General features: G+C 40.6%; 1 protein-coding gene across 2 annotated transcripts; it reads left to right on the top strand.

Moving 5' to 3' along the window:
* The first annotated feature begins 1,450 nt into the window (after positions 1 to 1,450).
* On the top strand, positions 1,451 to 6,916 carry LOC117752392 (zinc finger protein 569-like). Of its 2 annotated transcripts, XM_034569643.1 has the most exons (4): positions 1,451 to 1,712; positions 3,670 to 4,032; positions 4,999 to 5,324; positions 5,415 to 6,916. In XM_034569643.1, the coding sequence occupies exons 2-4, from the start codon at positions 3,846 to 3,848 to the stop codon at positions 6,225 to 6,227; spliced, it is 1,326 nt and encodes a 441-aa protein (XP_034425534.1). In that variant the 5' UTR covers positions 1,451 to 1,712; positions 3,670 to 3,845; the 3' UTR covers positions 6,228 to 6,916. The 2 variants fall into 2 exon arrangements, with proteins under 2 accessions (XP_034425534.1, XP_034425535.1); XM_034569644.1 differs by lacking the exons at positions 1,451 to 1,712; positions 3,670 to 4,032 and adding an exon at positions 4,457 to 4,605.
* Positions 6,917 to 12,076: the final 5,160 nt, after the last annotated feature.

Raw genomic sequence — 12,076 nt, 5'->3', positions numbered from 1 at the left:
TTTCTACGCCATTGCACGTTTATCTATCTTCTATTGTAGTCTATATATACTGGTCTTTGTCAATGGGACACCGTCACACTCTCGAAAAGGGGTCAAGTCAAGCCACAAGAGGGCAGTGAAGTGCAAAATGAAAGCAAAATGTTGGCTAATAACTCTCCCTGGTTGAAAAGTGGCAGAGAGGAGATGAGCAGCAAGGCACATTTTGTAATGCTGTATTCTTTGTGTGGAAATAAAAGAGTTGTGGTCAAAGTAACATCTAGTGTTACACACGTCTACTTCAATACAATTCTAATGATACTACTTACCTTTTTTGTCCTGATAGAACACTACTCGTACGCATGTAACCAGTATATATATATACTACTATAGAAGATAGAAATCTAATACTGACTGGACTGGAACTGAATTTTAACAATCAGGTGTTTTATTCTAAGTGTGAAGTTTACATTAGGGCACACTTCCATGTTCTGGAGGTCATATTGAATGCATCACTGCGACAGAAGAAAAGTAGCTGACAGAAATAACAGAATATATTGACATAACGTCGCCCACTCTGTTATTTCATAGAAACACACACGAGAAACACAGTAACACACACACACATACACAAAGTCATTCTATCCTTGAGGAATGAGGAAAAGGACATCCTGTGGTGCTTCCCCCGAGCTGTATAGCTGGAAACTCCCAGCCCACAACAACAGGAACGGGCAGGCTGGGCGACCACCTCGGCCCACTGCTCCCCACTTCAGCAGTCAGCCTGATTACTGGTGTTTGAACCGCAGTTTATCGTGCTCACAGGCACATGGCCAGGAATCCACCACATACTGCAAACATAAATGACCTTTCAAGTTATTATTTTCCCACAAAATTATTGCTACTGGACTATTTAACTTGGACACCTTCTTACCTTTGGACACGGAACACTCGATTACCGTGTGTCTGGGGTCTGTTTAAATCAGCTGTGAGCTTCCCTGGAACTCAGTGTAAACTCAGATGAGATCAAGTGTGTAACTGTCACAGAGGACATGAACTGTGGAAGGTGAATGGTGCCATCTGGTGTGCAGAGATCTCATGAACCTGCTGTACAGAGCTGTACTCTGATCCCAGGTCAGACACTATATTAAGGATCCCATTGTGAATTCTTAATGGTCTTTTTTAACTGTGTAAATCTACAGGCACATATCAGTGATTTGTTTATTTTCTAAAGTTTTCAATGTCACTGTCACATCAGACGTGGGTAAATGAAGAAGATGACTGTATACACACACAAATGGATGGAAACAGTGTTGTTGCCAGTGTACTTTTAAAACCCTGTTTAAAATTGTAAATGTTTTATCTGGTGTTAAAATTTTGGGATGTGTTGTGTTGCTGAGGAGTAAGTTCACAGAAGAGTACTGGGGTTGAACAGTAGGTGGCGGTAATAACGCTGCTGATAAATGCCACCAGAAGAAGAAGGAGCTGTCTGTTTGTAGCATGAGGATCACAGACTGTTTTGAAAATGAAGACACATGAGCCCGTGTCAGTGCCTCGTAACACTGGTCAGTTGACTGAAGCGTCTCACTCCTGACAAACCAGCGGGAGTCACTGACCTGTGAGCAGCAGCTGCAGGTGGCACAGCTCCTGGGGACTGTAGGAAGTGGAAGCTAAGCTAACCATGCTAATTGAGCGGTGACTGACAGGAGGAGACAGGAAGGACAAACCGTATCCGCAGGGTAAGCGCTGTAATGGTTCCCGTTAGATTTGTCCACAGAGGATGGAGACACTTCAGTTTTTGACATAATTGTTGTGACGCTGTTGTAATGTCACTGGTGATCTTTGTGTTTAAGCCAATCTCCAGATGTTTAGATAGATAGATAGATAGATAGATAGATAGATAGATAGATAGATAGATAGATAGATTTACTTTATTGATCCCAAATTGGGAAATTATTGTGTTACAGCAGCAAGTCAAGGGTATTGCACATAGAGCAAAGTTTTAATAAAACAGATACGAAGAATTCAAATAGCTCAAAATAAGTAAATGAATAAATCAAATGTACTCAAAACTGTACAAACTCCCACAGTAAATGATACACAATAAAGTACTAGAATACACAGTGAAGTACTAAATATAATAACGAATAATCCTATAAACAAGAGACTAGATACAAGAGATGACAAACTATGTACAATAGACACGTGTGCACAGTTGCAGTAGTTTGCATTTAAAGACAATGTAATGAGGTAGGTAGGAATATGACATACTCAAATATAATATGAATATAAGATGTGCAAATTCACAGTTATTGCAGGAGTGAGCAGAGAGTTTTGGTGTGGACACAAACTGTACGGCTCAGGGTTGTGAGAGTTCACCTTTCGACCGAGGTGAGGAGTTGTACGGTGTTAATGCTGCGGGCAGGACAGATTTCCTGTATCTGACCTGAACCAGTCTGTTGGAGAAAGTGCTCCCCTGTCTGTCCACTATCACAGGTTCGTCAAAACCTTAAAAAAAATTGTTGTCACTAAAAAGTGACGTTACAATGTCGTAACGCCAAATGCACACACGTTTAGCTCTCCGCTTATAAACTGTTCCGTGAGACAATATAAACCTTTACTAAGATTTGAAACAGTGAAAGTAATTACACAGGGATTTGTGCCACGGTAACAACACGTTACCAAAGTGGATAAAGAGCACGTCATATCACAGATCAACCCCAGGCTACGCAAAGGTAAAAGAGATGTGATAGACACCACAACTTTATTTTAAGAACAGCAGAAGCTATAAAATATGTCAGCATTCAAAATACAACATGAAATACACTCAAGTTCCCTAAATTAACTCAAGAAGTCATGGCCAGCCCTGGGATAAATATAACATTGATCTACTGCAAGTTCCCCAAACTCCGCGACACAGTTCAGACAAGTCATGGCTGCAGTGCATTACATGATATTTCCTACAAAAAGCACCTGCATCATCAGATGAATGATCCCCTGCTCATCCAACACTTCTTCCTCTAAAATCACATCTGGAAACTTGAGAAATATGCAGAGAAGCTTAACAAATCCAGCAATGTTGATCTAAAAGCACCTTCACTCATTTTGCATGCAGTAATGCCACATAGGGCTCCAACCTGTTGATGTGGGTAAGTGATGCTATCACTAGAGCCTGACTGATTTATCTGTTGGCGGATAAACGTTGAGCCTTTCAAAGTATCAGCTTTTATGTTTGCCGGTATGAAAACTTTAAAAGAAAAGTGAAAAATGTTTTACCCCTTAATATCGGCATCAGCCCACAAAAAAAAAATTTAGTTCAGGCTCCAGCTGTCACATGACCAGTCACATGATTATGTGCAGGATGTTTACTTTTTAGCAACAAACAAAAGAAATCTACTGTGAGGTGGATACATACTTTTGTAGCTTCATAACACCTGATTTTGTTATGCTAGAAAATCAATGGTTTATGAAGTTTGTTATTAAGTAAACAATGATAAATTGGGAGTTCCATCTTAATTTTGTTACTTATAAGTCTACAAATATATTCAGATGATCAAGAAAGAGCAGTTTTTTTGTATATTGAATTTAAAACTCTTGCAGGTGTGACTGCTTTATTCATTTATTGACATTGAATTCCCGCCCTCAGTTTTGAACGAGCTTCGCCTCTTCATGATATTTGTTTTAAATGTCTTTCAGATCTCCAGTCCATTGTCCCGAGTCACGTGTCGTCTCTGTATGTGGACAGAGTGAAGGAGCATCTCAGGACACAGGAATTAAAGTTGGAGCTGCCGAGCAATCAGGATTAACCCGTGAGCTTCAGGGCTCATTTCTGCCTCAGACACGCCGGCACCCACGAACTCTCACACCTCAGCATGGTGAAGACAGCAAAGATGGAGCTGCTGAGAGCGCTGATCACTGAGTGTTTGTCAGCAGCTGCCGAGGAGATCTTCAAGATCGCAGAAAGAACCATCGTAGCGTATGAAGAGGAAATGTCTTGTTCAAAGTGGGTGGTGGACAACCACTGCAGACTGCTGGATGTTGCCAAGTCACATAGCAAAGGTCAGTTTGTCAGATGTTTGTTTGGTAAGGGAATCACGACTTATAGCAAATAAAAAAACCACACAAAATGATTTCTGCTCAACTGCATTCTATTCATGAGCTAACATTTGAATAGGGAAGCCAGTCTTCCTTCATCAGTCTTTCAGGGACACAGTATATATATGTAACACAAATAAATGAATATAATTCAGTCAGGAACACTCACGTCATGATTAAGCCATTTATTGCAACAAAATGTAATTACAGTTGGGCTCGGCACTGATGGTTCCACTTGTTAAGATGCTCTCTGGCCAAGCAGCTTACCAAGCTGAACAGGCAACGTAATTCAGGAAACCCCCCCCCCATACAAGAGTGAGCCCAAAGCAAGACATTGAGTAACATTTTCAACATTTGTGGTGGAGGCAAAAGTTCCCAGCAGCAGCAGTGTGAGGAAGTAATAGTGTAGTAAGGATCAGTGAGGATCATATTTGAATGGACCGCCTTGGACTACAATCAGCTGACTGTCAGATGATTATAGCCATGTCCTGTATCAACTAACACAAAGCTTCATTTTTAGATGAGATATTTAGACAGGTAAGATTTACATATCTTCCCATCTGGCTGCATTACATTACGGACTATATAAGGAAATAATGAACACAAAAAATTTCTTTGGATTTTTGCAAATGTATTCAAGTGATCTATGCTAGGCAGTTGACATTTCAAGCTGAAAAGAGCCATTTAGGACAAGTTTGTGAAATAAGCAGTTTGGTGAATCGAACTTTGAACATTCATAAAAGTACATATAGTGTGTTTTAGGATAAGAAAACGCTTTTACAGTTCAGTAATTCACACATTCACACACACATTCATACAATGCATCTATGGGAAGCACTTTTTCTATGAGGGGCAATTCTGGTTGAAAAGGTCCAGCACCTACTGTAACTCTCAATAACATCTGTAAAATGAATCTCTTTTTTTCTTCAGACTACCTCCAGATGTCTGCCACTGATGTGAAGCTGCAGTGTGCCCAGCAGCAGCCTCCTGCCAGTATCACTGTGCGGTGGGAGGAGCCAGTCAACACCTGGTCGGAGCCAACAGAGAACAACACACATCCACACACTTCTCCTGAAGATGAAAAAGATCAATGTGATCAGGAGATTCTGATCGATATTGATGAAGATGATGATATAAAGCAGGAGTGTGACCCGGACATGCATTTGAAGGAGAAGAAACTTTTTAAATGTCCCATTTGCTTCAGTAGTTTTTCTTCCAAAAAGACGATGGTACGACACGTCAAGAAGCATCCAGAGGACAAATCCTCGTCTTACCAGTGCCAGTTCTGTGACCGCTACTTCTGCCACAAGTCTGAATTCATCATTCACACCATGATACATAAAGGCTCCAAACCTTACAAGTGCCAATACTGTGACAAAAGCTTTGAGCACAGGGACGGTCTGTTCATTCACAGACAGAAACACAGTGAGGAGAAACCATACCAGTGTTTGAGTGAAACGGTGGAAGCAGAAACTCGGCTCAAATCCAGGACACCTGTGAGTAAGATGGAGGAAAAGCCGGAGCTGAGGTGTGGTGAATCAAACGTGAAGACATTCCCACTAACTATCACTCCCTATGACAGAAGTGAGTTTGAGCAGGAATCTCTGCAGCCGCTGTGTCTGTATCAAATCCAGACTGTTGCTGACATAGATGAAGAATTCTCAGCTGCACTCCCAGTGGATCACATTAAAACCGAGCCGACTGGAGCTCATGATGGAGTATCAGGCACCAACACTGATAATCAGCTGCTCCTTCCGGTGAACCCCGGTGAGCAGAGTGATGTTGGGACAGAGCCCAACCATCTCAGGATAAAGCATTCCCTGCCCAGGACACTCACAGGAAAATCTACCGAGCTCATGATGCAGTTTGAAGCCGGAACAGCACAGAAACCCTACAAGTGTCCTTGTTGCACCAAATGTTTCTCCTTGACTAAGACCTTAATAAGACACGTAAGGATCCACACAGAGGAAAAACCTTATCAGTGCCAATTTTGTGGGCGAAACTTCTGTCAGAAGTCAGATCTTGTCAACCATACAAGGATACATACAGGGGAGAGACCCTATCGGTGCCATGAATGTAACAAATCCTTTGCTCAGAAAGGCAACCTGGTGGTCCACAAGAGGAAACATGCAGTGTCAGTGCCAAAAGTGCAGCTGTAACTGTTTGGTCAGAGGTTACCACACAGAAGTATGGACGTAGCCAGAGAGTTGAAAAGGTTTTTCCACAACATCTTGGCAGAATGTGGCTCGGTATAAACCTCAATATTTTTGTGGAACCACCCAAAAGCAATGAGGGTTAATATGGGATTAATGAGGCATTTGTATTCAATGACGTTGTGGGGGTTGGGCTTGGGTGTGTTGTTTACCCCAGACAATACAGTGCACTGTTTCATAAGCTGCTTTCAGACGTGCACTGAACTCCGGAGATCCTCCGGACAGTCTCTGGAGGGGCTGTATGTGAGAACGCTAATGTCCTAGTGAAAGCCTCTGGACTTTCTCCGGCCAGCCCCCAAGTATAAAGTCTGCAGAAAGTACAAAGGAGCTGATGTGAAACACCACAAGAGAGTGGGCGTGGAAATCTCTCGATTCTTGGATGCATCGCGATGAGGACGTGCAGACGACTGCAACAATGCAGACGCAGAACATAATCGATTCATGTTTTCTGCTCAGTCATTGTTTTAGTTGTTTTCCACCGCTGAATAATTATAACAGCGCTGCTTCATGATCAGGACACACAAGTCCGGTTGTCCTGTGTCTGTGTCTCTGTCGGAGTCTGCTTCCTCCTCACTCCTCCTCTGACCTGCGCTCACTTTACACTTTAACATAAAGACCATCACTGATCACAAGTTATTAGGACACGTACAGGACTGACGTTTACTTTGAGTTCGTAGGATTCGCTCTAGAGTTTATGAGACGCATGTTTAAACCTGCGACACAACACAAGACGTAACGTGACGCACACAGTCAGGACATCAGGGTTAAAGTGAGCGGAACGATCCGGAGCCATGATCCGATTTTTGAATTGAAAACCTTATTTTGTAAATTACAGCACAATCTGTAATCCTTTTTAAAGCACTTTCCAAATAAAAACCGAGTTCATGCTTGTCTGACTGATTGTATGCAGTGGCAGATGTTTCTTGTTTCCATTCCAAAATATAGCATGTTATGCGTGTGTGAAATTTGGTGCAGCTTGATTGAATATAAGAGGATTGTTGGGCCTTGGAGGAGTTATAGTGCTGTTCTAGTTTACAGCTGTCATTATAGTTAGACTCTAAAACTGCACATATAACATTCAAACAGCAGAACTTAACAGAACCGCCTGTAGGAATCCCCCGTACAGTGATTCTCCTGGGAAATTATGTTTTCTACTCAAGGTGAGAGTAAAAATTAAGTTTTGATGTAGCTGCTGTGGACCTGAACACAGCGGCATTGTTCCCAATTGTTCCCAATGATTTCAAAGAAAAAACGTGAATGTGCTCACTTGTGTTTCCTGGGACGGCTCCTGTTTGGTGTCCCACTGCACCTCTTCACTGTATCTGATGCCCGAGGACCATGAGGACTTTATCAGACTTCACACAGCTCCCTCTGAGATGCTTATGCATGTATACAGTATTTCTGTTTTTACAGTTGCAGTATTACTTTCTAACACCCGGAAACAAGAGATGATGTGGGATATTAGAGCAGTTCTGTTTTTAAGTGCTTAAAAATAGTGGAAATTAGAGCATCTTCCATTCCAGAGTTAGCTGCTGTGAAGGATCCAGTCTTAATCACCAGCCACACCTTAGATTTGTTTAGTGATCCACATTGGTCTAGAGTTGGTCTCACCGATATCTACAGTGTTTAGAGAAAATGTTGACCAATCAGAGGTTGTGGCTGTGGCTCAGAAGGAGAGCGGTTTGTCCACTAACCTGACCGTAGCTGGTTTGATCTCCAGCTCCAACATACCATTTTGACAAGATCAATGTAATTGTAAGTTGTAAGTACAGCCCAACATTTCCCATGATTCATTGTGCTTTAGTGACAAACTGTTTTTGGAAGAGGTAAAAATACATTTTATTTTGAAATGTAAGTACTCAAACAGCTAACGGTACGCATGTTATAAAAACATGTTTTCAACATTTTTAAATCAACTGAAGAACATTTTCGTCCGTAGCTATGTTAATAGGCGACGGCTGTAATGGCGGGACAAACTCGTGACACAATAGGTAGAGCAGGCCCTCTCAATCCGGAGGATGTAGCCGACGTCGGCCGAGTAGACCAGGTCCTCTGCAGGATGTGCTGTGCCTTGTTTGTGGCGAGACTGTTTTGTCACCTGTTGTTTACAGCTTTAGACTGCACTTTATTTATGCCCTTGAAAAACCTCTCGCGCTCTGACAGTATTAAGCAACAAACTTGGGTTACCTAAGTGACAAAAAGTCTCTTTCTCCGGTTTCGACAGTCCCGCAACACTGTGACACATCCTGTGCAATCAGCCACCATGTGTCACCATGTGTCGCCATGAGTCACCATGAGTCACCATGGACAGGTAACAGCACTGTGATCACTGACAGTGAAGTCCGGGTTCTACTAGAAGGGATCTCTGTGTGTGGTCTCTACATGTTGAGGTGGAGGATCTGTTTGCCAAAACAAAACAAACTGCTCCAGTGTGATCAGCATCACAAACATGATGGGTTGGGAAGTGGTAGAGGACGGATGTATTCAGTTTTTATTGTAATTGAAAATGTTTAATTTAATATTAAGGTTTTTAAATTGAATGGTTATTCGTTTGTTTTTATAATTTTATTGTGCTATATGTGTTTCTACATAAACTATTAAAATGTACATCTGTTCAGTTTATTGTAAAGGAAGTTTTTGTTTGAACAATCACGTAGACACTAGTATTTGATATTCTGGCTCATAATCGAGGAAGAGAAGAGGTTATCTTCTCGTCATAGCTGAGAACAATTCCAACCCCAGGAGACATTTCAGCCTCCTGAGGCCTGAGGATAACTTCATTATCTGGCTTCACTGAGCCTGACAACTACACTCTTGCTCCAGAGCAGGTTTTTGTGTATTTTAAAGTTACTGTGGCGATTTACCCCAGTAAGAGGTGGACCAACCCTGAGAACCCATGCAGGGTAAAACCTGAAGTTACATCTCTTACCAGGAGTCCCAGTTTGTAGTACAGGCTTCAGGAGGCACACACAATGCTCACTGGGTCTGTGTATTTGAGGCTGTAATACAATAATGTCAAAAGTCTGAGAGTTGTTAGATTGACACATTGCAAGCATTATTCTTTGTGAATGCACCTCACACACATTCATCTTTGTAAGCAAACTAACCACGTGGCTACATCCCAACAACATAATGAACAGAAATGCAAGAAATTCAGAAAACGGAAAGTGATCTTCAGTTACTGCTGAATATTTTTTTCCCCAAAGGTGGACTGCACGCACATCAGCCAGGTTTAGTTTCAGATCTGTGTAGAAGGAAACTTCTTAAAGCTGCACAAGATAATATTTGAGTAATTTGTATTAGTTAAGTGATTTAAAATAACCTAGGTAGTAAAAAGACAGCACATATATACATACATATAAAGATACAATACTATCATTGGACAAAACAATCATGTCTTTCATGTTGTAGTTCTAGATTTGTATCTATATCTATATTTATATATTAATAGGGAGAAGATGAAGAGAGAAGAAAAGACAGAAGAAAAGAAAAGGCAAATAAATGAATAAATAAACAGTTGTTGGACGTTAGGCTCCCCATCCCCCCCATCTCCTCTCTGCCTACATTCACATTCCCTTGACCCAGATGTACACACACAAACACACACATACACACAAGGTTAGACAAACAAGCAAATTCTAGTCAATACAGATCAAATTAACATGACACATTTACAAAAAAAGAAAAAGTGAAACTAAATTATATATATATATATATATATGTTATATAAAGACAACAATAAAGGTGATGTCTGTCAAAAATAGGAGAAGGGGGGAATTTAATTGGTAATAAATTGTTAAGCATAAAAGAAACAGGAAAACAACAGTAAGACTTATGATATTACATAGGACCAGCGGGGAGGGGTTAGTGTTGAAGATATTATTGAAAGGGTGATCAAATTTCTCCAAAGGATTTTATGTTTTTTAAGAAATGTTTTAAATTTGGATGGTCGGTTAATAGATTGAGCCGGTGAATAACAGATACCTTGGTTCTATCTTTCCAGTTGGAAATGGTTATTGATATTAATATGAATGGTTTGACATGGGAATGCTGCAGTGACCAGAAGTCTGCCTGCAGGTCTCCACTGTGGGGTCACTTCCAGTCAGCTCCACTGACAGGACAGGAAATACAAGCAAAAACTACAAAATAAAATAGTTTAGACATTTTCAGTGGAAGCAGTCTTATCACTAATTTATATTAAATTAACGCGTCAATATTTATCATAAACATGAGTAAGTTATTAAGTTTGTCCTGTCTATGCAGCACATAACATGGTTAGCAAAGCCAGTGAAGCAGTGATTCTTCTAATAACAGTATCTCCATCTCCATCGATTCATAGAAAGACATAAAGCTTGTTATACATACACACGTGTGTGTGTATATATATCAGATCAGATGAGCATTGGAGTAATTTAAAGGGCAAAGCCAGGTCTCTTAATTTACTGCAATTACTGCAGGGTGGTATTATGGAAAGAGGATGAATGATTAATACAGAGAGCCCTGCAACATTAATAATGGCTGAGAGGATGAGGAGTACTTCTAAATTAAGACAGAGGGTAACAAAGTGAAGCACTAGGTGGAGGGAAGTTAATGAATTTGTTGAGACAATGAAAAATAAAAGGTTTCGATGTAGCCTGTGACTCAAGTTGATAGGATAAAATAATTACAAAATGCTTTGAGCCTTGAAATAATGGCTGCTAAGTGTCTTTGACAGCATAATCCTTTGAGACGGGTGGGGGTTGTGGCCTGTGGTGGTAATTTTGCATTGAAAACAGGGCTTTAGAATACCTGGTCAGGTAAGAGCCAGAGGAGGCAGGCATGCACCACCACCACCACCAGATTAGGAATGAAAACATGACAGTCTGTATGTTCACCCTGAGGAAGACATTAGGGCTGCATTATTTTTAAAGTAACAAGGTTCAGTGTGTTGTGTCATTTGCTCCAACTGCTAACAAATTGGACATGATCTGAAGAAGCATTAAATGGTTATCTACCTACTTATCTATTTGTATATGGAACACATATCTCGCAACTCATTTTATTTATGTGTATTCTTAGTGGGTAGTGCAATGTCCAATTTGGTGCAGTTTGGTGTGTGTGCATTAACAAAAAGTTAAACTAACAAGCAACCAGCGCTTCAATATCCGACTGACACGGACAAACAGCACAGGTTCCGATCTCTGTCATGGCGACAACATTCATAGCATCACTTCAAAGTAAAAGCAAAACTTCAGAAATAGCCGACGTGCAATGTATGAAAAAACAACACCAGTCGAGTCAATCATTCAAACTTGTATAAGCCACACGTGAACAGTAATAAAACAAATTCAACAAAATTTCAATCGATGAAAAACATAGACTATAAAATGTTCATTGTAGACAAACCAGGTAGAATAAATGCAAAGTTTTCTAACTTCACTCTGATTCATAGACTGATTAAAAAAAAACTCTGCACGGAAGGTCCAGCACACAGTATACTGACAGTATATTGGGAAACTAGTGAAAGCTCCAAATTGGCTGTGCTGTTCTCATAGAAAAAAAGTGCCGCCCATAGATGAATGTGTGTGTGAATGGCAAAAACCTGGAAAGTGCTTAGAGTGGTCATCAACACTAGAAAAGCACTTTATAAAATACAGAAGATTTACCATAAAAATGTTGTTTTGTTTTTTTATGTGTCACAGACACTCCTTTCTAAATAGAACATTTTATTCTTGTTGGTTAATGGTTGGACAACGAGCATTGGGTATCGCTGAGAATAAAAGCTCCAAATGTTCATCGCTCCTGTATTGCTATTC

Source organism: Hippoglossus hippoglossus, chromosome 19 (genome assembly GCF_009819705.1).
Source record: "Hippoglossus hippoglossus isolate fHipHip1 chromosome 19, fHipHip1.pri, whole genome shotgun sequence".
Taxonomy (NCBI): domain Eukaryota; kingdom Metazoa; phylum Chordata; class Actinopteri; order Pleuronectiformes; family Pleuronectidae; genus Hippoglossus; species Hippoglossus hippoglossus.
The sequence above is the reverse complement of the archived record's forward strand: the minus strand, read 5'-3'. Positions and strand labels throughout refer to the sequence as shown.

Coding starts and splice junctions, on each gene's coding strand:
- LOC117752392 (XM_034569643.1), top strand. CDS start 3,846: ATGGTGAAGACAGCAAAGATGGAGCTGCTGAGAGCGCTGATCACTGAG. Junction 4,033..4,998: donor TGCCAAGTCACATAGCAAAG/GTCAGTTTGTCA, acceptor TTTTTTCTTCAG/ACTACCTCCAGATGTCTGCC. Junction 5,325..5,414: donor ACGTCAAGAAGCATCCAGAG/GACAAATCCTCG, acceptor ATACATAAAGGC/TCCAAACCTTACAAGTGCCA.